This window comes from Rosa rugosa, chromosome 1 (genome assembly GCF_958449725.1).
Source record: "Rosa rugosa chromosome 1, drRosRugo1.1, whole genome shotgun sequence".
Taxonomy (NCBI): domain Eukaryota; kingdom Viridiplantae; phylum Streptophyta; class Magnoliopsida; order Rosales; family Rosaceae; genus Rosa; species Rosa rugosa.
Window position 1 is genome coordinate 2,866,309 of NC_084820.1, and position 26,543 is coordinate 2,892,851.

At 39.2% G+C, this 26,543-nt stretch overlaps 6 protein-coding genes across 6 annotated transcripts; 2 read left to right on the forward strand and 4 right to left on the reverse strand.

The window, feature by feature from the left end:
* The first annotated feature begins 38 nt into the window (after positions 1-38).
* LOC133710367 (pentatricopeptide repeat-containing protein At5g48910-like) lies at positions 39-2,294 on the forward strand. The gene has a single exon (XM_062136427.1). It carries the CDS (start codon positions 688-690, stop codon positions 2,266-2,268), a length of 1,581 nt encoding a protein of 526 aa, XP_061992411.1. The 5' UTR covers positions 39-687; the 3' UTR covers positions 2,269-2,294.
* A 218-nt stretch (positions 2,295-2,512) lies between these two features.
* LOC133710375 (beta-glucuronosyltransferase GlcAT14B-like) lies at positions 2,513-6,037 on the reverse strand. The gene is made up of 4 exons (XM_062136435.1): positions 4,884-6,037; positions 4,183-4,258; positions 3,937-4,052; positions 2,513-3,299 (listed from the first exon to the last, which is right to left on the reverse strand). The coding sequence occupies exons 1-4, from the start codon at positions 5,428-5,430 to the stop codon at positions 2,782-2,784; spliced, it is 1,257 nt and encodes a 418-aa protein (XP_061992419.1). The 5' UTR covers positions 5,431-6,037; the 3' UTR covers positions 2,513-2,781.
* A 1,249-nt stretch (positions 6,038-7,286) lies between these two features.
* LOC133710399 (probable sugar phosphate/phosphate translocator At2g25520) lies at positions 7,287-9,038 on the forward strand. Its single transcript, XM_062136471.1, has one exon. It carries the CDS (start codon positions 7,586-7,588, stop codon positions 8,615-8,617), a length of 1,032 nt encoding a protein of 343 aa, XP_061992455.1. The 5' UTR covers positions 7,287-7,585; the 3' UTR covers positions 8,618-9,038.
* A 1,115-nt stretch (positions 9,039-10,153) lies between these two features.
* LOC133710390 (protein NRT1/ PTR FAMILY 6.2-like) lies at positions 10,154-13,229 on the reverse strand. Its single transcript, XM_062136460.1, has 6 exons — positions 12,908-13,229; positions 12,693-12,795; positions 12,174-12,391; positions 11,535-12,085; positions 10,983-11,329; positions 10,154-10,748 (listed from the first exon to the last, which is right to left on the reverse strand). The coding sequence occupies exons 1-6, from the start codon at positions 12,908-12,910 to the stop codon at positions 10,231-10,233; spliced, it is 1,740 nt and encodes a 579-aa protein (XP_061992444.1). The 5' UTR covers positions 12,911-13,229; the 3' UTR covers positions 10,154-10,230.
* Positions 13,230-17,571: 4,342 nt separating this feature from the next.
* On the reverse strand, positions 17,572-20,781 carry LOC133726966 (protein NRT1/ PTR FAMILY 6.2-like). Its single transcript, XM_062154598.1, has 6 exons — positions 20,543-20,781; positions 20,324-20,426; positions 19,952-20,169; positions 19,314-19,864; positions 18,753-19,099; positions 17,572-18,517 (listed from the first exon to the last, which is right to left on the reverse strand). The coding sequence occupies exons 1-6, from the start codon at positions 20,543-20,545 to the stop codon at positions 18,000-18,002; spliced, it is 1,740 nt and encodes a 579-aa protein (XP_062010582.1). The 5' UTR covers positions 20,546-20,781; the 3' UTR covers positions 17,572-17,999.
* Positions 20,782-25,517: 4,736 nt separating this feature from the next.
* LOC133736146 (uncharacterized) lies at positions 25,518-26,543 on the reverse strand. Its single transcript, XM_062163585.1, has 3 exons — positions 26,333-26,543; positions 25,890-26,042; positions 25,518-25,807 (listed from the first exon to the last, which is right to left on the reverse strand). Exons 1-3 carry the CDS (start codon positions 26,373-26,375, stop codon positions 25,638-25,640), a joined length of 366 nt encoding a protein of 121 aa, XP_062019569.1. The 5' UTR covers positions 26,376-26,543; the 3' UTR covers positions 25,518-25,637.

A 26,543-nucleotide genomic window follows, 5' to 3' on the forward strand; every position in this document is an offset into this window, starting at 1 on the left:
GAAACCTTGTCCACTTATGCAATGCATTTGAAGCCAAGTCTTCGATCAACTTAATGTAATATGAGCATGACTTGGATACAAATTAATTTTGAGAGGAAATTAGAACTTGAAAACTGATCACCTAGCTGGATATGTTCACGAAAAAAAAAATGAATAAACTCAAATTCGACCATATTAATTAAGCAGTCATGTTCACCTACTCATTTTATCTTGTGCTCAACTGTCATTGAATCTGGTAGTTAAGAATAATGAAGTTGTTGGAATAAATATATTACCTCATTATTTTTCACCGTATGCATGATTTAGATCCAATGACGAGGTATATCTAAATAAGAAATACAGCCATTAAGTAAGAGGAGCAGCCGGATTAGGTGCGTACAAACCCAATCACATACTTCCCAACCTGAAAAATGCTTTGACTTCACAAAGCCAATAGATCAGACGTCTCCTACTCATTTTGATCAATTACCCTTACACCCAATGACCAAAGTATCAATAGTTTGAAAAGAAAAAGAATTTTTTTTTATGGAAATATTGAATATCGATAAAAATTATATATTCAACTAAAAATAAAATATCAAAAGATGTGAAAATTAATACCGATAATTGTAAAATCTTGAAAAAATATCAAAGATATTGAGAATATTTTAGTCTCAAGGCCCAAGACACATACCCGCCATTTTTCAGATGATTCAAAAAACCGTTAGAACCAACGATCTCATTCTCCTCTGCCAAAAATGCAAAACCCTAAACCAACTCAAGCAAATCCACGCCCACCTCCTCACTTCCACCCGACCCAAAAACCCCTACGCCATCGCGCCGCTCCTCTCCGCCGCCGCCAAAGACGCTTCCTTGTTCTCCTACGCTTGCTCAATCTTCAAACACCACCATCCCCACCGCAACACTTTCATGTACAACACCATGATCAGAGCGCACGCGCAATCACACGCGCCGGTGGCTGCGGTCATGTGCTATCTAGACTTGTTGAGTTACGGATTGATCGCTAATAAGTTTACTTTCCCGCCATTGATCAAGGCTTGCTCGATTTTGGTCCATAATTCTGAGCTAACCGGAAGGTTGGTTCATGCCCATGTTGCGAAATTCGGGTTCGGAGATGACCCGTTTGTTGTTAGCCGGCTAATCGAGTTTTACTCGGTGATTCTTGAGATGGGTGCTGCCCAATTGGTGTTTGATAAAAGTCCTAGCAAAGATGTGGTGGTGTGGACGGCGATGGTTGATGGGTATGGGAAGATTGGGGATGTTGAGAATGCACGGAAGGTGTTCGATGAAATGCCTGAGAGAAATGCTGTGTCGTGGAGTGCGATGATGGCTGCGTATTCTCGAGTGAGTGATTTTAGAGAGGTGGTTTGTTTGTTTAGGCAAATGCAAGAGGTGGGGACGAGGCCTAATGAGTCTGTTCTTGTTAGTGTTCTCACTGCCGCTGCTCATTTGGGTGCGGTGGCGCAAGGGTTGTGGGTGCACTCCTATGCTAAGAGGCACGGGCTTGAGTCGAATAGGATATTGGCCACTGCATTGGTTGATATGTACTCCAAATGTGGCTATGTGGAAGCAGCTATGAAGGTTTTTGAGGGCATTTGTAATAAGGATGCCCGAGCGTGGAATGCCATGATTACTGGGGTTGCGATGAATGGGGATGCAAGGAAATCGATTGAGCTGTTTGATAAATTGGTTGTAGATAAGATCCAACCTACAGAAACCACATTTGTTGCTGTTCTCTCGGCTTGTACCCATGCAAAAATGGTAGACAAGGGACTTGAACTGTTTGATCAAATGAGTACCCTTTATGGGGTTGAACCCGGGCTTCAGCACTATGCTTGTGTTGTTGACCTCTTGGCCAGAGCAGGCATGGTAGAGGAAGCTGAGAAGTTTATAGAGGACAAGATGGGAGGACTAGGAAGAGGGGATGCCAACGTGTGGGGGGCGTTACTGGGTGCGTGTAGAGTTCATGGGAATGTTGAACTGGGGGACAGAATTTGGAAAAAGCTGGCTGATATGGGAGTAGCCGATTGCGGTATTCATGTTCTTTCATATAACATGTACAAGGAAGCTGGCTTGGAATTGGAGGCAAAGAGAGTCCGAGATATGATCTCAGAAGGCGGAATGAAGAAGAAACCTGGTTCTAGTGTGATAGAGATAAATGGAGTGGCTGAAGAGCTCATTGTTGGTGATCTTTGTCCTCCACAAGCACAAGAAATGCTTAAGATACTTGATTCTTTTTGTAAAATGGTGAATTTGGAGGATGTATGATATGGCGAATTCCTTCCCTTGATGTATTTATCCATATTTTATGTCACTTCATTCTTTTGCCTCAAAATACAGCGTAAATTGAATAATGCAGCAGAGAAATGTCTTTACTTGAACTTTTAGGAAGCACAACAAATTAATACAGGAATATGTAACTATTTACTTGTGGTTGCTGTATTCACTTTCTCTTCTGATCAAAGAACCAAACGATATGAAAGAAAAGAGATGGTAAAATCTTTGCTTCAAGTTAATCAAACATGCAAGCTTTTATAACCCTTCTTATTATGTAAACTAAATGATACATTACAGTACACTTTTAGCTTTTGAACTACAAGAATATCGTACTCAATATTGAGATGAGGTAACGAATATATGCTGGGAAGGTAAAATTCTCGTTCCCACTACGTTTCTATAGCCTGCTATCTGCCATGTCAACCATTATTAAGATCAATAGTCTGCCATTGCTGCCTACTAGGTATAGGATTAGAATAATCGTTTATCTGGACTCTTCGGATGTCAGGTGCATTGCTTCGCATGAAAATCCTCTGCAGATAACAAACCAGTGATGAGACGTTTTAGTCTTTCAGCACCAGGACCTGGCCTAAGAGTGGTCACATTTTTTATTGTGTAATCCGGAAGAGTAGCATTTGCATTTGCTCCAGTACTGAGCCATCCTCCTGGTACATACCCATCAGCATTGCAGCCTAAAAGCTCAGAGTCGATCTTGCTTAAAACCGACTCATTCCTGCCAAATTTCCTGGCGAAGGGTGCATTACTGTCTACCATGCGCTGGTAGTCATCAGCGGTGAGGAAATGTGGATGTTGTTTCGGGGGGTTGTCCCATGATATGAAGTGAAGATCATGGCTAACAGTAGTGTTTCGAAACTCCTCAGCATTACAGATGACTGTGTGGAAATACCCTTCTGGTGAAGAAAGAAAGTTGGCATAATACATAAGGACTATCCTTGGGAGGTTGTCCCACCCCCATACCATGTATTCCACAAAAGGACGGGAGAGCATCATCCAAGCAGAACCTGAGGAATTATTGAGCAGTATCCGGAATCAGGTATTAGGTAATGAATGGAGGGACAACATAGTTTATAGTTGAATAAATCAATTCAAAATCTTTTTATAAAGGAAAGATGACAAGAAAACTAAGCTAGTGTGCAGATTCAGTAGTTCAAGTCCATGTCAAGTGACAACAAATTTTAATCATATATTCCAAGCAATACATAAAACAAAACAAGAAATAGAAAAAGGAAAGAAACACAATGACACCCTTTTCCAGACTAATATTCCTGAACTAGCAGAAGGAAGTAGTTATGTAACTTATCTTACAGAACAGTATAACTGGTCACTTTTTGCTATGAAAGCCATACGCAAGGCATAAACTGACCAACTAGGCATGGACTAAAGAATTGTTTAATCTTTGCAGAGCTGCTAATAATAGTTCCGATTTCCGAACAGTGTCATAAAACTACCTTGGTATTGGCCTAAATCCATGCTTGGAGAATGATCTTATGTTTATCTATGAACATTACCTAACCTAGCTGTTCACCTAGTCCTTCTGCAGAAGACTCTGACATTATATCTTGTTGAACAGCAGTGTAATCATTTAGTAGGCAGATAGATCAAAAAAGAATGAGAAGCACCAGAAGCAAAGATTTTCACCTGTAAACAGCTTATATGCACTTGGAACGCTCCTTTTCTCTGTCACCCAGAATACATCTGACTTTTGTACACTATACAGCCCTGGGTCAATTATCACTGGTTTTGCCCTCTGATACCTGAGGAGTTCATGGAAACCCTTTATAGGAGAGCTATATATAACTTTGCAAGACTTCGTCTCTCATACTTTTCAAAATTAAACGATAAGAAAGAGTATTACTAAACAAAGAGGCAGGATGAGCAACATACTCCTTCCAGCCGATGTCACTGGTATGCTCTATAAAGTTGAGAGTTCTCGGAATGGATGACAAGACATGAAGCATATCTGTAGTGCAGAAAAAACAAACACATGAACTTAGGCATCTGTATATCTATATATGACCATGCAGCTTAATCACCTGATCAGTACTCTTTATTTTACCAAATATAGTTATTAACAGATCTAGTGAAAATGACAGGATGGACAATGAAACCAGCATAGTAAGTATGACTTTCATAATTGTCATGAATGTCAGAGGTCATAAGTAAAGCTAGAAAGAGCAAACACCTCTTTCATCATCTACTCAGTAAAATAGTTGAATAAGTATACAGACACAAAGCCAAATTTAAATGCTTCTGTAATTAGCAATGAGCAAAAGCAGAATTAATAGTTGAGTTATAAATATTGCTCTTGTAGTTACCAAAACCAGCTGTAATCAAGAACTCCAATGCATAAAAGTAAATGGAAATAAGCAAAATCGGTGACAACTTGGCTATAAACAACAGCATGTGGGATTGCAAAACCAATGCATCAAGGCAATCCATAACTAGCAAAAACCAGTTCCCCCTCCAATTAAAGAATCAGAACAAACTAATTTAAAAACTGAAACATCCAATGCTGAAAACAACTTGAACAAAACAACCCGAAAAGGCGGAAATGATTCTTGGCTACTTAAATTCCCTGGACTTACCATCTTGGGTCACTAAAGGATAATCAGAAGCACTCAAATTAATAAACCAATCCCACTTTCCACCTTCCTTCAACAAAATCGCCGCGGCATGAAGCGTATTAGTCACCATTGTTGGCCCTCTGTAGGTCACCAAATTAGCCCTCACAACCACTCTGACATTCCCCAGCTTCTCAAACATGGGCTCATTCCTCACAAACCTAACCAACTCCAACCTCTCCTCCGCCGAAGCTTCAAGGTCCAAGTGCACAGCGTACTGGTTCCTCGGATGGTACAGAGCCTTGAGTGTCCTCTTCAAGCTCTCGCCGTCCCCCATTGAGCCGGAGATCAAGTAAGCCAATCTGGGTACTGGGTCCTTGTTAGTATCCGAAACCTTGAGCTTTGACTCCACGAAGTGTGGGATGTCATTTCTCACATGGGCCTTGTACAATCTTGAAGCAGATGAACTTGAAGTGAAGACAGTGATGAAGATGAGGAAAGTGGATAGGAGCAGAGACAGCACCAGTGGTAAAAACCACTTCTTTTTCTTCTGGGCCTTGCTGGTTTCCATAGCAGCACAAAACCCAGAACCAGAATGAGCTCAGTTAGCTAGAAACAGATGAAAGACTGAAGCTTTTGGAGTTCTGGGTTGAAAGACTGAAGCTTTTGGAGTTCTGGGTTTCATTTCCTTACAAAGATAGAAGATTTTTCATGGGTTTTGGACAGGGGATCTGTGCTGAGCTAAGAGAAGAAGAAGAAGAAGAAGAAGAAGAAGGTGGTGTTGGTTGCACACACAAAAATGGTTGGTGGGGTTCACGGAATGAATGAGTGAGAGAATCAATTTGGGGGTGTATAATTTAAGTGATTTCGGTTAGTGGGTGAATGAAATTATTAGCTCTAAACAATGAGATTTGGAGAGAATGTGAGAGACTGTGTGGGACTGAGAGAGAGGGAGAGGGACTGTGTACTTTTGGGAGAGACTTTAACTTCTGTGGTGACTCCATTAGTCCATTACTGTTCAACTGGAATCAAATTTTCACCACGCGGTTGTGAATCTGTGGCCAGAGATTTAGAGAAAGCTGGACTCAGATGACAAAGGACTCAAAGAAGAGGAAAAGGAAATTCTTTGGGGCCTGTGGGACATGACAGAGAGATTAGACATTGCTTAGTTAATGAGGAAGAGAAATCGTGAAGATTAGAGACACACCACCTGTGCTTAGAAAAGCAGTTTACCTGAACAGTCATGCACTTTGTGATAATCACGATCTGTCCACAGCTTTATTAGAAAACTTTACCCCCTTTTGTTTTTTGAATAAATTTTGCAAAGATACCTCATTTCACCAATTGTTTATTTTGATGTGAAATGCAAAACCTTGTTATTGGAAAGTGCTTCTTTCTAAAGCACTAGGTAGGTACCTCATTTTATTATTTGTTTGTTTTGATCCCTTGTTATTGGAAAGTGTTTTTTTTTTCTTTCTAAAGCACTATGTTAGTAAGTATATTTTGAGGGTTTCATCTAAAAACATATTAAGTAGATCAGTTTGAAATAGTTAGTAATAGACCGACTCTAAATCAAATATGATTTTAAACTAGTCTTAAAAATTGATATACTAGACTGTCGGTAACAAATTTAGCCATCATTGAGATTCCAATACATTATATATTTGTACCATATAGACTTTGAGAGGCTAATTCAAACCTATGTTAGGCAAATGGGACAAATTAGGCCCCTGACGCCCCTCTCTTGTCACTGTCCATCAAACTGAGGATGGAAATTATGGGCCAGCTTAAGTTTGACACACCCATCCTTCCAAAAACAGTTTGACAGACCCATTTAGCAGCTTGAAAGCCCGTAATACACAAGAAAACAAAGACCCTAAAACATTTGGCAATGTAGCACTTGGAAGTGTAATTCTAACATAATCAATCCTTCAAGTCCACACGAGAGAACCCCTTCAACGTACGCAAGGGGCCTAATTGCTAAGACAAAGTGTCACATTCCTGCCGAGTCTTCGCCCTTAATTGCGAGGTAATTCACTCGTTTTCCTTTTCAACTTCCCATGTCCTAGTCTAAACGTCTTAATTAATCACCCTCTTTGATAGAAATTCTACAACTTGCATAGTTGCATCCATAAAAAAAAAAAAAAAAAACAACTTGACTTAGGGTCAAATGATGATGATCGAGCATAATTTTCTTAGTCAGAATATTTTCAATTATGTATTGTTATGGGGTCTTTATCAATGGAAGCAAATCAAATGAGTAGTGCCTCAATTATTATTAAATTAAATAGGACAGTTTGTTTGGTACCAAAAAGAAAAAAAATTAATACTCTCTTGTCATAGATTTTGGTAAGAGATGCTAATTCATAAGCATCACGTTGAAATTCTCATATCTTCGGTCGGAGTCTCCATTCTCATACTCAATCCAAGCAAGTAAACGCACAGTAAATGGGTATTCCGACGGGTAGGATGGATGCAAGAAACATGTGTCCCTCAAGCACAAAAATCTAGCCAACAAATTAAAACTCTCACCTTAAAGCCCACCACTACAAAAGCCCGAACGAATCTCACTCAAAACTTACCCCTCTCCCAGTCTCCACCTTCCTCACTTCTTCACACATTGGGATTTTGAAAGTCTCCTCCTTTCTTATTTAAATCCCAAATCTGAAGGTGACCCCCATTAGGGTTCCTCAGAGTTGCAGATCCAATCTCAACCTCAAAAAAGTATGGCGCTTTCCGACGGTGTGGTGAAGAAGGTCCTCCTCTCCTACGCCTACGTCGGCATATGGATCTTCCTCAGCTTCACCGTCATCGTCTACAACAAGTACATCCTCGACCGCAAGCTCTACAATTGGCCCTTCCCAATTTCCCTCACCATGATCCACATGGCCTTCTGCTCCTCCCTCGCCTACCTCCTCGTCAAGGTCTTCAAGCTCGTCGAGCCAGTCTCCATGTCAAGGGACCTCTACCTCAAGTCCGTCGTCCCCATCGGAGCTCTGTACGCCCTGTCCCTCTGGTTCTCCAACTCCGCTTACATCTTTCTGTCGGTGTCTTTCATTCAGATGCTCAAGGCTCTAATGCCGGTGGCCGTCTACTCGATCGGGATTCTCATCAAGAAGGACCCTTTCAAATCGGACACCATGGTCAACATGCTCTCGATCTCGTTCGGCGTGGCGGTTGCCGCTTACGGCGAGGCGAAATTCAACTCGTGGGGAGTGAGCCTGCAGCTAATGGCCGTGGGTTTCGAGGCCACGAGGTTGGTTCTGATTCAGATCTTGCTTAATGCTAAGGGTATCAGCTTGAATCCGATTACTTCTCTTTATTATGTTGCCCCCTGCTGCTTTGCGTTTCTGTGCATTCCTTGGATCGTTGTGGAGTTCCCCGTGTTGAAGGAGACCTCGAGTTTCCACTTTGATTTCGTCATTTTCGGGACCAATTCGCTCTGTGCGTTTGCGTTGAACCTGGCTGTGTTTCTGCTGGTGGGGAAGACTTCGGCTTTGACCATGAATGTTGCCGGGGTTGTGAAAGATTGGCTCTTGATTGCCTTTTCGTGGTCCGTGATCAAGGACACCGTGACGCCAATCAACCTGATTGGGTATCTGATTGCGTTTATCGGTGTGGCCTATTACAATCATGCGAAACTGCAGGCGCTTAAGGCCGCCGAGGCGCAGAAGAAGGCTCAGCAGGACAATGTGGAGGCCGGCAAGCTGTTGGAGGACAGAGATGAGGATGGAAAGAAGAACGAAACTCAGGATTGAGCTTCGTTTTCTAATTGGTAGCTCCATCGTTGTATGTATTGCCGGAAAGAAGAGGATAGAGGATTATTAGATCCAGGCTAATTGAGAAAGAGCAATGGCAAAACAATGTACCAAGTGGGGTGTTGCTTATTTAGACTCACTTAGCAGCTTATTGTTTTGGGTATGTGGTGTCAGATGTTTATGTGTTACTCTTCATTTTCAGTCATTTTCACTTTACAGTTGATAGTTCCGACTTAGCTGTGGTCAAGATCGAGTCATTGGGGGTGTCTGATGTTGATCATGGTCGTGCCTTGTGGCAATTTATCATTGTGATTAGGAGGTTATAAATGTTTTTGAGATTCTTATTGAATTCAGGAAGAGGATATGAACTTATTGTATCTTTATATTCTATCTGAATTACGTTCCCCTAGTATTCTACGTATGCTGGTGATTCAATTTATTGTGGCTTGCATTCGATGTTTATATGTCATTTTCTTTACCTAATATCGCAGTATGCTTTAAATCATCTCTACAAGGCAAGTAAGAGGCCTGGCACTCTGGCTGGCCTACAGGAAACATAAATAAGGAGAGCCTGATGTGCCATTTGTGTAGTAATTGTGTGTGTTTTGGTAGCTTAGTAGAATGCTTGTCGAATTTGTGTTGAGTTGAAGCATTTCTTGTATTCCCTTGTTCTGTCTATGATTTGACTTGAAGGTGGTAAGTTTCTTTTCCGACATTCTACGATGCAGCTTATATAATGCTTGTCCTGAGCAATAGCAAAACTACTCTACTTTTTCTTTAAGCGAGACGTCCGTGATCTGCCAACAGTTTTCATGCATGTTAGATGGTAAGTTTAACTGATGCATTAGTGCTAGTTACCCCATATTTTACTATTTTAGGACTACTCTTTACTTCGGATTCTAAGCTGTTACAGTAGTGCCGGTAATGTAGGAATGAGAAGTGAGAAGCATTCTCCTTTTTCTCCGTTACTGCAAAAGTATTGACAAAGTTTCTCCACTTTTGATGCCTGCGTTTTGGGTCTTTATATCATTTTGAAACAGAGTTGAATGATGGAGGAATCTAGAGCATTGAACGTTCATGATGGATTTGCTTCTCCTCCCCCATATCACGGCTAATTTAACGGCAATGATTTGAAGGCGTTAGACTTCTCGCATCCAAGCCATTGCCATTTCTCTATAGCCATTCAAACCTGTATTAAAGAAAGCAAAAGCCACAGAATAATATTCACTTCTATTCCTTCTATTCAAGATGGAACTACAAGAAAACCCACAGAATAATATTCACTTCTATTCCTTCTATTCAAGATGGAGAAGACAAGCAACTGAAGACAGTTTTTGACTCTAAGCTTATTCCAAAAGCCAAGGAAAAATGTCTATGCATCCCCTTGGATCTGGTTGTGGACTTGTGATCTTCAACTAAAGTAGGCAGGACTTTTTCCAAGCATAATGGACTTGTTGACTATGAGTAACATCACCAAGTTTTGATGCATGGATGCCATTAATCCTTTAATTTGTACTCATTCATTTCTCTTTCAAGGGACCCAAACTCAAACCAAATTTCATTAAGGTAATCAAGAACAATAGAACAGATACCACACCAGACCATTTGTTTAGCTAACACCTATCCTCAGCAGAGGAACCGTTGGATGGTTTGGTAGGTTTTCTTGGCTTGTACCATCTTGCACAAACAAGATATGCTACAAAATTTATGACACTTAAAACGCTCAAAAGTCCATAGAAACAGTCAAGCCTTCCATAGTTGATATTGTCTGCAAGCCATCCTTGCCCATCTTTGCTTCCGGTGAACCTCCTCACAATTGAAACCAAGAAGCTACTGACAAAGAAGCCTAGTGATAAAGTGCTCAGGAAGAGTCCTGTGCTCATAGTTTTCATTCCTTTTGGTGATTGAGTTATAAAGAAATCGAGCTGGCCAGTGTAGATGAAAGCTTCACCAGAACCCACCAAGAAGAATTGTGGGATTAACAAGTACACACTAATAGGCAGAGGACCTGTACTCATAGTTCTCATTTCTTTAGCCACTGATAACCGCTTCCTCTCGGTTAGTGCTGCCGCTGCCATTCCAAGAGTCGATAGGACAAGGCCAATTGCAATTCTCTGTAGATTGGTGAAACCTGTTGTTGAAAGAAAGACATTGGATACATAAATAGAATCTATTACAAGGAAGATCATAGGTACTGTAAGTTTAAAGTTTTGGTACTTCTAGTGCAAGGCATTGGATACTTAGGGTTCTAAGGTATGTTATTTTAAGTTCAAAGTGGTGTTGTTTAACACTAGTGCTGCTAGTAGATAGTACTACTATAATGCTTTTGTACAAATTGATCATCTTCTCCATCCAGTATGTATACCTGGTTGGCCCTTCCATTTCTTCCAAATAGGCATAATGAGACGGTCATTAACAGCCAATGTGATCAATATGGCTAACACAAAGAAGGCTGTGAGAGAGCCGGCCGGGATTTGAAACTTTCCAATGGATCTGTCCATGGTGGATGCTTGTTCTACTGAGAAGGTGAGCATCTGTGCGTATGCTGTCCAAAACATGATGGTTGTGGCCCATATCGGAAGTAGTTTCACCATCATTTTCACCTCCTCCACGCTTGTAACTGAGCATAAATTCCATGGGTTCGGAACAGAACCTGCAGGTGCATTTTTCGCAAAATCTTCTTCTGCCACAATAGCTGCCTTGTCCAAGAAACTAACCAAAAATTGAACCAGATGAGCATCAGCACTATACTATAATGAGTTACATGGATAGCAAGTGAACATGTAGAAACTTAACATGTTGTCAACATGTTTGAATATATGGTCCAAATTGTCTCTATGACCACATAACATGCCAGATGTTTTGTAAGTACTATATAGGGTTAGGGAGCCTAATTCAGCAACCAAATTAAACTTACCGGAACTGATCAGTGTGACCAATTCTTGAAGCCTCGGGATAATTCTCATACAACAAGGCAACGTCAAATGGAAGTGGCATCTTTCTCTTCCTTATAGCAGCCACAATAACCTGAAAAATTTGAACTATGGGACTTCCCAAGCTTTTCTTATATCTGTATCTTTTAGTCCCCGAAAAAAACACCAAGATGGCTATGAACATTGAAATGGAACATATTCCATAGGCCCAGCTTCTGTCCACTTTGTCTTGTATGTAGACAAGGACTGTGACTGCCATCAAGGTTCCAGTGCTAATGAAAAAGAAAAATCTATTGAAGAAATATGCCATCTGCGCTTTCTCTTTGTCATCTTTTTCATCAAATTGATCAGTTCCAAATCCGGAAACACTTGATTTCAGCCCACCAATCCCTAATGCAATTATATATAAAGCCAAGTAAAGGAATCCCGTTTGGAAGTCATTGGCTTGTTTGCAGTTGTTGTTGGCAGCAGTAATGTCACAATGAGGTGGCCGCAGCTTTGGCAATTTTACAGATATTGCTAATGCAATTATGCCCTGTACATACATCAAGATTCTATTATATATATAAAGATCATCATTAATCTTTGATAAATTGAAAGTTAAAAACCGAAAAAGTATTCACCAATGTCTGTATTGAAGCAAAGATTGCAATGGTCTTGTATCTGCCAAGGAAGGAATCGGCGAGGAAGCCTCCAAGCAAACAAAGGAGGAAGGATGTGCCTGCAAAGTCTGTGACAATATTTGCTGAAGTTGAGCTTGGAAAATGCATTGTCCCAACTAGGTATGTCACCAGGTTCACTGCTATTCCCATAGTTGATAGCCTTTCACATATTTCAATTCCTATAACAAATCATTTTGATCAAGAAATTAGCACCTTCAGCTTGGTGAATTATGACAGACGAAAGTTTTTCATCAAAAGCTAAGATTAATATATGCTAAACACTTGGGTTGACTACTAATTGAATATTCTTGTCGAACATTCTTTAGACACAAATGCATGCATATAATTCCCTCATTAAGTTATACAAGTCTGCTAAACCCCATCACCTTTGCATGAACCACCTACTTATATTGATCAAACCTGATAATCAAATTAGTCTCTCAACTGTCATGAAAAATAAAAGAATAAGCATATATATACCTAGTATAAGCGCTGCGGCAACCCAACCACCAGTTCTGGACTTATCAGCAGGAAACCCTTTGTAGTCCAGAGCATCGGCCGCAGACCCACTCATTTTCTCCTCCTGAAGATCAAAACAGACAGCAATGTGGTTGTTTTTAGTTTCAGTATGGTTAAGATCCCAGGAAGAAATTCTATTTCAGTTACAGTTAAGGAAAGAGAGCTAGATTACCAACCATGTTTCAACTGGGAAATATGACAAGAAAGCAGTTGTAGCTAGCTGGTAAAGAAAACTGGGAAACCTACAAATTTCTTGGGTTTGGCAGGAGCTTTCCCCCCTTTTATAGGCAAAGAGTGTAACGCAAACACATGAAAAGTGACTCTCCACTACTAGCTTAAGTGAAGAGATCTGATTGCTGCCTTGCTGGTTGTTATGATAAAGCTTTACTAGCTAGAGATTAGCCTTATCCCAACATTTGAGTGGAAGCAGGTTTGATGACTGATTGAAATTGTGTTTTGGTTCGAATAATATATACTAGAAGGTGTCCTTTGGTTGTGAAGCTGGTTAATGTGATCCGCAGAAATATATAGATGAACCTACCTTACCTACATAAACATAAGCCTCAATAGGTGCTTTTGCTGCCCCACAATCTAGCAAAGAGTTAGGCTCATTTCATGTACGTTGATCAGAATAGTGATAATATGATACATATATGTTAATTTCTTTTGTTTTGAAGCAAGCATGGATCTTAGTTCCATGAAGTAACGAAATTGATCAATCGCAGATATGAAAGCAATCTTGTCACTTTGTCAGCAAGTAGTTTGTGATCACAAGGATTAAGCGGCAGTTAACAATGGTCCTCATGTCGACTTCCAATTTTGTGTCTAAGAGCAACATAAAACGGTATCTGCATGTGGAACATGAGATTTATGGTTTTCATTGTCATGGGATTTCCAGCTAGCTAAGCTTCATATATTTTCTGCATAATTCTCTTAAAAAGTTGAAACCGACTCAAAAGTAGTCTGGATTTCAGCTTATTTTGTTCACTAAAACCGTATATCGTAGGGTCACACCAGAGTTGACATATTGATGGAGGAATGGTCCAGTGGGGGATTGTCCACTGTGGCTCCATGTGATCTCTACGTGCTTATTAGAACTAAACATGATTATATACAGTGCATCTAAGAACTACTACTGTATTTGGGTATTTTATGATAATATCAAATCCACCGGCCATCAAAAAAGTAGTGAACACAATAAGAAGGAAAGAAAAGGCAAACGAAACCCATAACCAGACAAAACCAGTTGGGGATCTGAGGCCAGTCCCTACAGCCACACCTCTCCCCAGCTAGCTAGCATCTTCTATTCCACTAAATTAATCACTAAAATGTAGTATATGCCTTATTTTGTTATCATTGTTTTTTTTCTAATACGTACCATGATATGATGTATAAGTTGCCAATTGTTTAAAAGGTAGAGTTTCTCAATTTTTAACAGTTCAAAGATATCATGAAATTTTACTTCTTGCCTGCAGATAACAGATTAGTTAGGTGATTAAATGTTAGATGTTTATCGATCTCTATGATGACTCGTATCTTTTATTTACATCTGGCATGCAAAACAAGCTATTGAGCTAGCTAGCTAGTCAATGTTATAATTTTATTTATGCCATATTTGGATGAAATTTGGTTCTATTCTGCAGCTTCTTTGCAGCAACTAATCAGAAGTTGATTCATTCAAAAAAAAAAAAAAAGGCTAAAAATATATAAAGTTTAGAGTTTATCCATAAATGATTTGATGGTCTAGTTTGTGTGCGCATGTCTAATGTGCACGTGTCCTCCTAATGAAGCTTTATTTTCTGGCCACCCTAAAACAACAGCTAGCTGATCAATGTTGAAACGAGTGGTTAAAGTTAAGCCAATATTTATAGTTAATACCAGAATAAGAGATTGAGCTGAGAAAACCGGCAAATAATTGAACGTTCATCCATTACAAGATCCATTTCCTAAACGGTTAAGCTTGGTGCTTGAATATTCCCGGTGATGAACAGAATCGTTGTGACTTAAAGATCACATCAGAATCCTCTAAATGATTCCAGCCTTGGAGGCCAAGTCTACTTGATGCCTAAGTTTGGCCTCTGTAATCTCTTTGTAAATCTGTGTTTAATACTTTCTTTATTACCTGTATCTGATGTAATATAAATAAGCAATACAATTGATCCTGTCTGTGTGAGGTTTTCCACAAACTCTCTGTTCTCTTTCAGTTATTTTCACCCAGTACCCCCTTGAAAACCTTCGACTACTCGTAGTTGGCTAATTAATTGCATGTAATCCAAGTCCCAAAATAAAAAAGAAATCATTCCTAATGCCAATAGACTAAGGAAATACTATGTTTTTGAGAAGCACTAGAGTTTCGAAACTGCAAGCCGATTATTTCCAAAGAAATTGAACTGCCACCATGAAAATACATAATTGACTAATTGAGAATAGAGAGTATATCTGGAGTAGTTTTGCACCTTTTAATTGAGTACTACTCCAGGAGTATGAAGAGAAATATTTTCATATGAAAGCTAGTTAAGTTTCATGCATCTTGATCAACACACCGGTAATTATTTCAGAAGTGCATTTGCAGTCTGCAGGCTGCAGACACATGAGTAGTGAGTTTTATCATATTAGGATGGTGATCATCTGTGGAAGTTAATGCTCTCCTGCTTCAATTAGGAAAGTCAGTTTCAGCCACTTGTTGCTAGATATTTTGTATCTAAAGTACTTTTAATCTAGTTAGTTAAGCTTTCATTCTAGCCACAAGATGGTTAGGTAGGTTAACTTTTGCTTTACTATATAAACTTAAGTTTATATTGGAAGATGCACACGATACCTTACTGCTGCACGCCATACCTTAACTGTTCATAGCTTACTTCCCTTACTTTGTACATAGGTGTGATAGAGTAAATTTTAAGTTTAGGATTGTGGTTTGTTCCTTTAATCAAGGGTAAGTTGTTGAGGGTCTATAGGGAGTGTTTCAAATGTGTTTGAACACTCCATCTCCTTTGTATAGATGTAGCTTGTAATCGTTTTCTCTTATGAAGTAATACCAGAAAATCTTCCACAAGTATCTGTCTTTCATTTTCTTCAGTTTGTTCCTCGTAATATAGAAGAATTGTAGATCTGAGTGTCTAAGCACTCAAGTTTGCAGTAAACTCTGCTACTGTTCTTGCTTCAAATTGCTAATGCAATTTTCAATCAAACATCTATGTGTCATTGATTGTGGTTTGTTAAACACAAATAGAAGCACAAATTCATTAATGCACTATAAAAGTAGTGCACACCATAAGAAGAAGGGAAAGAAAAAGCAAATAAAATCCATTTTGTTTTTTTGCGGCTAGTCTCTGTATCCACACCTTTTCATACCACTAATCAAGTAGGATATGCATGCATATGCAGTCCTTATTATTATTCTTTTTGTTATTTTTGTCGAAATGCATCGTCCTTCTTTAGTTATCATTTTATTTCTAATACCATGAAAGTAGTTATATATGTTTTTCTTTTCTTTTTTCCTCAAATACTTTGATATCACCAGTTTGCTGCAATGCCATCAAAGTGTTGAGAATATATACATCCCACATGGGAAAAATGGGATCTTGCCTATGAGTTTATAAGGGTTTGGGCCACTCCATCCATTGCCAATTGGTTTTAGATGTGAACCCCAGATTACTTTTTCATGGTATCAAAGCGGGTTACCCACGTGTGCATGCCTAACGACCACACGGGCTCCACGTCACCCAAAGTTGTCCACGTGTATGGCTTGAAAATTCGCCATACGTGCGGGGGCGTGTTGAGAATATATACATCCCACATGGGAAAAATGGGATCTTGCCTATGAGTTTATAAGGGTTTGGGCCACTCCATCCATTGCCATTTGGTTTTGGATGTGAACCCCAGATTACTTTATCACAAATATCATATATGCACTTTTTTACTGTTGTTTGCAGATATCAGTTTTCTTTAGGGGACCGATTAATAAAACATTAGAGACTTCTATTTGTGATGACTCATATATGTTTGATTGTGGCATTCTTAGTGTCATAAGGCAGGCTAGCTGGCTAGTCAGGGTTATATATTGTGACGATTTATAACAATTGATCCTTTTAAAAAAGAGATCTAAGAAAAATATTGTTTTAGAACCAATAAAATGCTCTTGTTAGTCTATTTTATGGCCGTTAAAGTTTCCGGATCTAGTAGTGGTTCATGATATCAAACTCTATTGACAAGATAGATGACTCTTCTGCACTTTCCGCTTTGCAGTGTACAACATTAGATGTACATATACGCTTCCAAACGAAAAAGAAAACCCGTATGCACAAGATAAGTAACTATCCAGCACCTATCTTCAGTAGTACAAGAACCACTCTGAAAAGCAGCTGGTACTGTAGTTTTTGTGGCTTGTACCACTTTACAGAATCAAGATATGCAGCAAAATTGATGACACTTAGACAACTCAAAAGTCCATAGAAACAGTCAAGCCTCTGTATCATCTGCAAGCCATCCTTGCCCGTGTTTGCTTCCTGTCACCTTATTCACAATCGAAACCAAGAAGCTACTAGCGAAAAAACAAAGTGATAAAGTGGCGAGGAAGAGAACGACCTGTAGTCATGGTTTTCATTCCTTTCGGTGATTGAGTTATGAAGCATGCATTCTCCTTTCTCCGTTACTGCAGAAGTATTGACGAGGTTTATTCACTTTTGATGCTTGCATTTTGGGTCTTTACCGGTTTGAAACAGAGTTGAATGATGGAGGGGGAGTCTAGAGCGTTGAATGTTCATGATGGATTTGCTTCTCCTCCCCCATATCACAGCAAAATTTAATTGCAATGATTTGAAGGCGTTGAACTTCTCTAATTCAAGCTACTATCATTTCTCTATAGCCATTCAAACTTTTATCAAGAAAGCAAAAGCCAGAAAGGAACTACAAGAATACACAGTCACATACACGTACACTGTACTAATTACAAAGCCTCTGACTATCTACATGCTTAGCTAACACTTAGCATCTGCATAGGAACCTTTATTCATTAACACTGGCACAATAATACTTAACACCTATTCCTTCTATTCAAAATGGGAAAACAAGCAACTGCAGAGAGTTATTGACTATAAGCTTATTCCAAAAGCGAAGGAAAAATGTCTATGCATCCCCTTGGAGCTGGTTGTGGATTTGTGATCTTCAACTAAAGTACGTAGGCAGGACTTTTCCCAAGCATAATGGACTTCTGTTGACTATGAGTAACATCAAAAAGTTTTGATGCATGGATGCCATTAATCCTTGAATTTAACACCTATCCTCAGCAGAGGAACCGTCAGATGGTTTGGTAGATTTCCTTGGCTTGTACCATCTTGCACAAACGAGATATGCTACAAAATTAATGACACTTAAAACGCTCAAAAGTCCATAGAAACAGTCAAGCCTTCCATAGTTGATATTGTCTGCAAGCCATCCTTGCCCATTTTTGCTTCCGGTGAACCTCCTCACAATTGAAACCAAGAAGCTACTGAAAAAGAAGCCTAGTGATAAAGTGCTCAGGAAGAGTCCTGTGCTCATAGTTTTCATTCCTTTTGGTGATTGAGTTATAAAGAAATCGAGCTGGCCAGTGTAGATGAAAGCTTCACCAGAACCCACCAAGAAGAATTGTGGGATTAACAAGTACACACTGATAGGCAGAGGACCTGCACTCATAGTTCTCATTTCTTTAGCCACTGATAACCGCTTCCTCTCGGTTAGTGCTGCCGCTGCCATTCCAAGAGTCGATAGAACAAGGCCAATTGCAATTCTCTGTAGATGGGTGAAACCTGTTGTAGAAAGAAAGATATTAGATAGATAAATAGAATCTATGGTAAGGAAGATCATAGGTACTCAAACTTTAAAGTTTTGGTACTTCTAGTAAGGCATTGGGTATAGAACCATAGTTTCAGTTCAACGTGGTGGTGTTTAATAGTGAATACTAGTGCTGCTAGTAGATAGTAATTATATAAGTCTATAATGCTTTTGGACAAATTGATCATCTTCTAGGTCCAGTATTTATACCTGGCTGGCCCTTCCATTTCTTCCAAATAGGCATAATGAGACGGTCATTAACAGCCAGTGTGATCAGTATGGCCAGCACAAAGAAGACCGTGAGAGAGCCAGCCGGGATCTGGAACTTTCCGATGGATCTCTCCATGGTGGATGCTTGTTCTACTGAAAAGGTCATCATCTGTCCGTATGTTGTCCAAAAGATGATGGTTGTGGCCCATATCGGAAGTAGTTTCACCATCATTTTCACCTCCTCCACTCTTGTAACCGAGCATAACTTCCATGGGTTCGGAACAGAACCTGCTGGTTCATTTCTCTGGGAATCTTCTTCTGCCACAATAGATGCCTTGTCCAAGAAACTATATGAAAATTGAACCGGATGAGTATCAACACTATACAAAAATGAGTTACATGGATAGCAAATGGAAATGTAGAAACTTCACATGTAGACAATATGTTTGAATTTATGGCCCAAATTGACACTAAGACCACATAACATGCCAGATATTTAGTAAGTACACTATATATAGGGTTAGGTAGGGAGCCTAATTCAGTAACCAAATTAAAACTTACCGGAACTGATCTGTGTGACCAGTTCTTGAAGCCTCGGGATAATTCTCATACAACAAGGCAACGTCGAATGGAAGTGGCATCTTTCTCTTCCTTATAGCAGCCACAATAACCTGAAAAATTTGAACTATGGGACTTCCCAAGCTTTTCTTATATCTGTATCTTTTAGTCCCCGAAAAAAACAGCAAGATGGCTATAAACATTGAAATGGAACATATTCCATAGGCCCAGCTTCTGTCCACTTGGTCTTGTATGTAGACAAGGACTGTGACTGCCATCAAGGATCCTGTGCTAATGAAGAAGAAAAATCTATTGAAGAAATATGCCATCTGCGCTTTCTCTCTGTCGTCTTTTTCATCAAATTGATCAGTTCCAAATCCTGAAACACTTGATTTCAACCCACCAGTCCCTAATGCAATTATATATAAAGCCAAGTAAAGAATTCCCATTTGGAGCTTATTGGCTTGTTTGCAGTTGTTGTTGGCAGCAGTAATATCACAATGAGGTGGACGCAGCTGCGGCAATTTTACTGATATTGCTAATGCAGCAGTGCCCTGTACATACATATATCAAGATTCTATTATTTAAAGTTCATCGTAAATTTTAGAAATGTTTAAGGTAAAAATTGAACAAGAACTTACCAATGTCTGTATTGAAGCAAAGATTGCAATGGTCTTGTATCTGCCAAGGAAGGAATCGGCGAGGAACCCTCCAAGCAAACAAAGGAGGAAGGATGTGCCTAAAAAGTTTGTGACAATATTTGCTGAAGTTGAGCTTGGCAAATGCATTGTCCCAACTAGGTATGTCACCAGGTTCACTGCTATTCCCATAGTTGATAGCCTTTCACATATTTCAATTCCTATAGTACGCGCGTAGATCATTTTGATCAAGAAATTAGCACCTTTAGATTGGTGAATGATGACACATGAAAGTTCTTCATTAAAAGCTAAGATTAATATGTGCTAAACAATTGGGTTAACTACTATTTAAATATGCTCGTGGAATTAATGTACCTAATATAAGCGTGGCAGTTACCCAACCACCAGTTATGGACTTATCTGCAGAAGACCCTTTGTAGTCCACAGCATCGGCCGCAGTCCAACTCGTTTTCTCCTCCTGAAGATCAAAACAGACAGCAATGCAAATGTGTTTAGTTTCAGTATGGTTAAGATCCCAGGAAAAAAATTATATTTCAGTTTCAGTTAATAAGGCAAGGGGGCTAGAGTACCGACCATGTTTTTCAGCTGGGAAATATAGCAAGAAAGCAGTTCTAGCTAGCTGGTAAAGATACCTAGGAAGCCACAAATTTCTTGGGTTTGGCAGGTGCTTTCCCCTCTTTAAGGGAAAAGAGTGTAATACAAACAAATAAAAAGTGACTCTCCACTACTAGCTTAAGTGAAGAGATCTGAGAGCTGGCAGTTATGATAAAGCTTTACTAGCTAGAGATTAGCATTATCCCAACATGAGTGGAAGCAGGTTTGTTGAATGATTGAAATTGTGTTTTGATTCGAATTATATATACTAGAAGGTTTACTTGGTTGTGAAACAAAATATATGGATGACCCTACCTTGGATAGATGCATAAGCCTCTATAAGTGGGAAAGGACTAGTCTCATTTCATGTACGTCCCTTAATCAGATTAGTGATGATCAGGGGCGGAACCAGAATTTGACATCAGGGGAGGTCCAGACGACCAGACATATATAGTATATAATATTAAAATTTTGTAAAAAATTAATGTTTTGTATATTTCCCTTATAGAAGATGTTCATCTTCAAATCAAGCAAGATTCTATTTTATACATCTCCTAAACTCATATAAAGATTACAAATGTTCATGTGAAGAAAGTAATAACTTATTCATAAATTACTTTACGTTTTCTTGGTAAATTAATTACTTTCTATTTTTCAAATAAAACAAATCAATTACTTTACTTATTCAGACATAAAGACCAATCAATTTAATAAGGGCCAATGATAAAAGAGGTCATTTTGAAGTGCCTTATTATAATCTAGGACACACAAATGTCCCCATGATAATTAAGGTCACCTCTTCACAACCTGCCACTAAAAGTAACAATAATTACAAAAACTGCCACTGACAGCTCTCTATCTTCCTCCCGTTACCCAATCCCGGGTTCACTGAACCCTTATCCATTCGGACTCATTCAGAGCTCTCTCTCTCTCTCTCTCTCTCTCTCCTTCCCTCCCCAATGGCGTCCAGTACGCCCGGTCTCCCTACGCCATCGTTTCTGCGCTTCTTCGCCGGAGCGGGATCTTCGAATCGACTCTGTAGAGATAGAGAGATCTGGTAGAGGCGGCACTGATTTCCGAGACTTGCTTCGGAGATCCTCAGGAGGTCCGATTTCATTCTTGAGCTTTTCGATGCCTATGGGTTTGAATGTTGTTTCGGCGGCGACGGTGGCGATTCTGGTAGTGGAGTCGAAGTGGCGCTCACGGCGAACGTTCTCCTCGATTTTTTGCTGGGCGCGGCGTCGCTGGTTGAATTTCTCAGAGGTTCGACACTTTGACATACTTGTCGCTGCATTTTGCACTGCCATTTGCATAAAAATCTCACGGAGCCTCTCGCCTTGACTTCTGGACTATGCATTATGTATCTTTACGGGCGTACTTCATCCATAGATGGTACCACAATATGCATGTATGAACTGAAAATGGCAATGTGGTTATATTCATATATATAATGGTACCAGAGGCCAAATCGAAACTCTTGTTATCAATGATCTTTATAGTTACAACTTCTATCTCAACAAGTCATAGTTGCTCGCTTGGCTTGGTTTGCAACAAGATATGTCAAAGTCAAGTCATAATCACTTTGAGGCATTATGTTTAGTTTCGTCTCCAAGCAATTGTTTTTCCTTGCTCATTGGTATCAAAATATATGTCTTATATGTGGCAGTACTCAATTACTTACTATTAGCAAAGTATATATGATCATTTGAACTTTTAGTTGGCTGCATTTGCTAGTTGTTGCTTCTTGGAGATTACATGCAGATTCATCATTCCTGATTTGTAGATGAGAATGTTGCATTTATTTGTATAAAAACTGCAAACTTTGATAAATATATCTAAGACCTTTTTTTACTTTGTGTGATTATTCTAAAGATCCAGATTTCCCAAATCATTGAATAGTAGAAACTAGGTTCACTTTGGATTCTGCTTGAATGTTGTCTAATTTTGTAACAAAAGGCCCTAATGTTTCTGTTTTTGCATACTCTACCAGTGGAAGATGACAGAAAGTAAAGAAATAGAAGATCAATAGCTCATCTGGCAAAGCATTGTCCAGAATCTAAAAAGAGATTATCTGTGATAATCGTTGTTTTGGAGGTTTGCCATTTGCTCTCATGCATAGACAGAATGTTCTTTATAGCAAGGCCGAGGCCTTATTCAATTTTGGATCAAAACCAATCATAAAAAGTCCATATGAAATTCCTATCTCATTTCCTGAGAGAACACATGTTGGATTATGCCCTAGCATCAGAATTACAGGTTGGGAAGTTTCAAAGTTTAGCTCTGGATTTCGTTTATTAAGAAGATCAGAGTGGCTGATGAAAATCAAGGAGAATTGTCTGATGAAGATGATGATCTGTGTCCAGTTGAATGTGTTAGAGAATTTTATCTGATGAGGAGTTCTTCAAAATTCTTGATACGGCCAAAAAAAAAAAACAATTCTTTAGTTGTAGATTTTTATCGCACCTCGTGTGGAAGCTGCAAGTACATAGAGCAAGGGTTTTCAAAGTTATGAAAGAGGGCTGGTGAGAGGAGAAGTTGAAGCAATCTTCTTAAAAAGGAAAATTATGGTTCTTCCATGTAGCATTTGAATTTGTTGCTAATAATATGAAGTTCTGTTTCTTCAACTATCTGCTGATTTGATTTCGAATTTGATGTTTCGAACATTGTTTGCACTATCCGTGCTTGAAATTTCGGATAAGTCCAACTAGCATAGCCACAAGTTTGGTTCACTTTGTAGCAACTTGTTTGGTTCATTTGTTAATTAGTTTTAGTTTTCTGGTGTAGATGTTAATTAGTTGGATGTGGATTGTTTTTCTGATGCAGGAATCAATTACATAAGCATTTAGGTGACACTGGATATGCTTCATTGAAGAGGTGAAGAACCAATGATGGAACCTTGCTGAATATTGGATTGGAAGAGGTGAAGAACCAGTGATGGAACCTTGCTGAATATTGGATTGATGCGAGTAAACTATGAACCATGCTTCAACAGATTATCTGTCCTAATATGCTACATGAGATGACATAGGCCTTGTCTTGCTCCTCTTGTATCAGTACACAATCTCGTTTGTCTTGTTACACCCCATTCCCGACATAGAAAATGTCTGCTGAAGATGATTGCATAATAATCTGTTGAAGATGAATTTGTAATAATCTGATGGATCATTTTAAGAGTTGGCTACTGACAGTTACTTGGTTAGTGACATTGTCAGTGACATGGTCAGTTACTTAGTTAGTGACATTGTCAGTGACATGGTCAGTTACTTAGTTAGTGACATGTGATTAACAGTGACTAACCAAGTCACTGTTAATCACATGTCACTAACCAAGTAACTGACCATGTCACTAACCAAGTAACTGTCAGTAGCCAAGTTGATAGCCAAGTCACTGTTAATCACATGTCACTAACCAAGTAACTGACCATGTCACTAACCAAGTAACTGTCAGTAGCCAAGTTGATAGCCAAGTCACTGTTAATCACATGTCACTAACCAAGTAACTGACCATGTCACTAACCAAGTAACTGTCAGTAGCCAAGTCACAAGTTAATAACCAAGTCACTGTTAATCACATGTCACTAACCAAGTAACTGACCATGTCACTAACCAAGTAACTGTCAGTAGCCAAGTCACAAGTTAATAGCCAAGTCACTGTTAATAGAGGTGGCAAACGGGCCACTAAGCACGAGCACGGCACGGGCCCGGCACGCTTAAAAGAGGCCCGGCACGGCCCAAGCCCGTTAGTGGCCCGGCACGACCCGAGCACGTTAGAATAACGGGCCGGGTTGGGCCTAGGAATATTGGCCCATTGGCCCGGCCCGGCCCGAGCCCGTAATGGGCCCGGCACGGCCCAAGCACGACATATTGTGGGCCGGCCCGTTACAAATACAAAATTTCATTTTGTTTTTAAAAATATTTAAAAACCACAATGATGAGATTTGAATATTAGACCTCTTTATTTAAAATCTCATGACAATTCAACCAATGCTATTTCTTTATATTGTCAAAATAGTGAAATAAAACATTATATCCTTGTTTTGACATAAAATATTTTTTCTAATCTCATAACAATACAACTATAGAATGAAGGAAAGAATAATATGATACTAAATCTTCATTATATTAATAAAGATTAATCTCACAATAATATACTACAAGCAATATATTTTGAGTTATTTTTTTTCTTTCTTTCTTTCTTGTAGACTACAAGTTGTAGTGGAATATAAAAAATATTAGAAAACTAATCTTAAAAAGCTAAGATTAAGAAAAATATTGTAGAACTTAATTTATTTTAATTTTCTAAATAGTTAAATAAAATTAATTTTTATTTATTCAAATTAAGATTTTAAAATCGTGCTTTATAGTGGGTAGGCACGAGCACGGCCCGTTTATTGACCCGGCACGATATGGGCTCGGGCCATGGGCCGGACCGGGCTTAATGTTTAAGTAAATGGGTCGGCATGAGCCCGGCACGATAATAAATGGGCCGGCCCAAGCACGGCACGAAGCACAACTAGGCCCGCTTAAAATGGGCCGGATCGGGCCGGGCCGGCCCGTTTGCCACCTCTAACTGTTAATCACATGTCACTAACCAAGTAACTGTCAGTAGCCAAGTCACAACCAAGTAACCAAGTAACTGACCATGTCACTAACTAAGTAACTGACCATGTCACTAACCAAGTAACTGTCAGTAGCCAAGTCACAAGTTAATAGCCAAGTCACTGTTAATCACATGTCACTGGCTATGTCACCGGCCAAGTTATTGTGACATTTTACCTATTGCATAACCTAGTGACCTAGTGACATTTTAAGAGAGCCGGACTTCTAGATCAATGTCTGGTTCGAATCGGGGAGGTTTCGGTAGCACGCTGTAGGGTATTACAAGAAGCAGCAGTAGGTCTTCCCTTGACAACTTCCTTAGAACCAACCCTAAAGGCATAGCTGACATTAAAGAAGAATATAATAAAAACTCTAGCTTAACATCAGAAAACAGCAATTACCTATTGCATAACTAGTTAGGAATATAAAGAAAGAAAAGGAAAAATGTTAATTCAATTTGCACTTGTTACACTATTTTAATTAACAACGAAGAAAAAAACTTGAAGACGTAATTGAAGCGATACTATAACCACAACAATGTCACTAGACATAATTGAAGACTTCAACTCCCATAGAAATTCAATTTGTTGTAAAATGTCATTTGCTGTAGGCTCAACTGGCATAGTTAAGAACACCAGAACCTTCACTGCAAATTTCAAAATAAATGAATAATTAAACAATGCCATTCGGAAGTAACTTGACTTGGTAAGCACATTACAAGAACTTGCCTGCATTTAAAACCAAGCTACGATCATCTTGGCAGTGCTCAATAATAGGTATCAAATCCTTAGATACAATATTCCACTTGCATACTTCCTTGAAAACATCCCGGTTCTGCGGATCATTGCGCCTCAAGAACCTCAGCAAATCCTTCAAATTATCTGTCAATATAATAAAAATTGAAACTTCAGACGATTTCCTTGTCAATTTGAGCCAAAAAAGCAAAATAAGCCAATCAATCACAGAAATGTAATTCTAACTAAACATATAAACATACAGCAACAGATTAACTCCGCAGCGGAAACCGAAAACACCAATTGGCACAATTTCTGAAAACTACCGATTATCAAAACTTTCATTTCAGAAAAACAATCCATAATAAGTTAGACATTCGGTACTTTAATTCAAGATTACTCAATAATATTGATAATCGGAGAAATCGGTGACGTACCTAAGCAGTACTTGTGCTTTCTGTAGCCGATCCGATAAGCCATACCTTTCACCAAAAGATCAAGTTAAAGAACAGCAGGATCGACAAAGACCACAAACCCAAAACCTCTGGGTCTTTGAGTGATCCTGTCTCTCATAACCACCGTCTGCAAAACGTTGCGGTAGTTGCCGAAGTACTCCTTCAGATTGTCCTCCGACATCTCCCATGAATT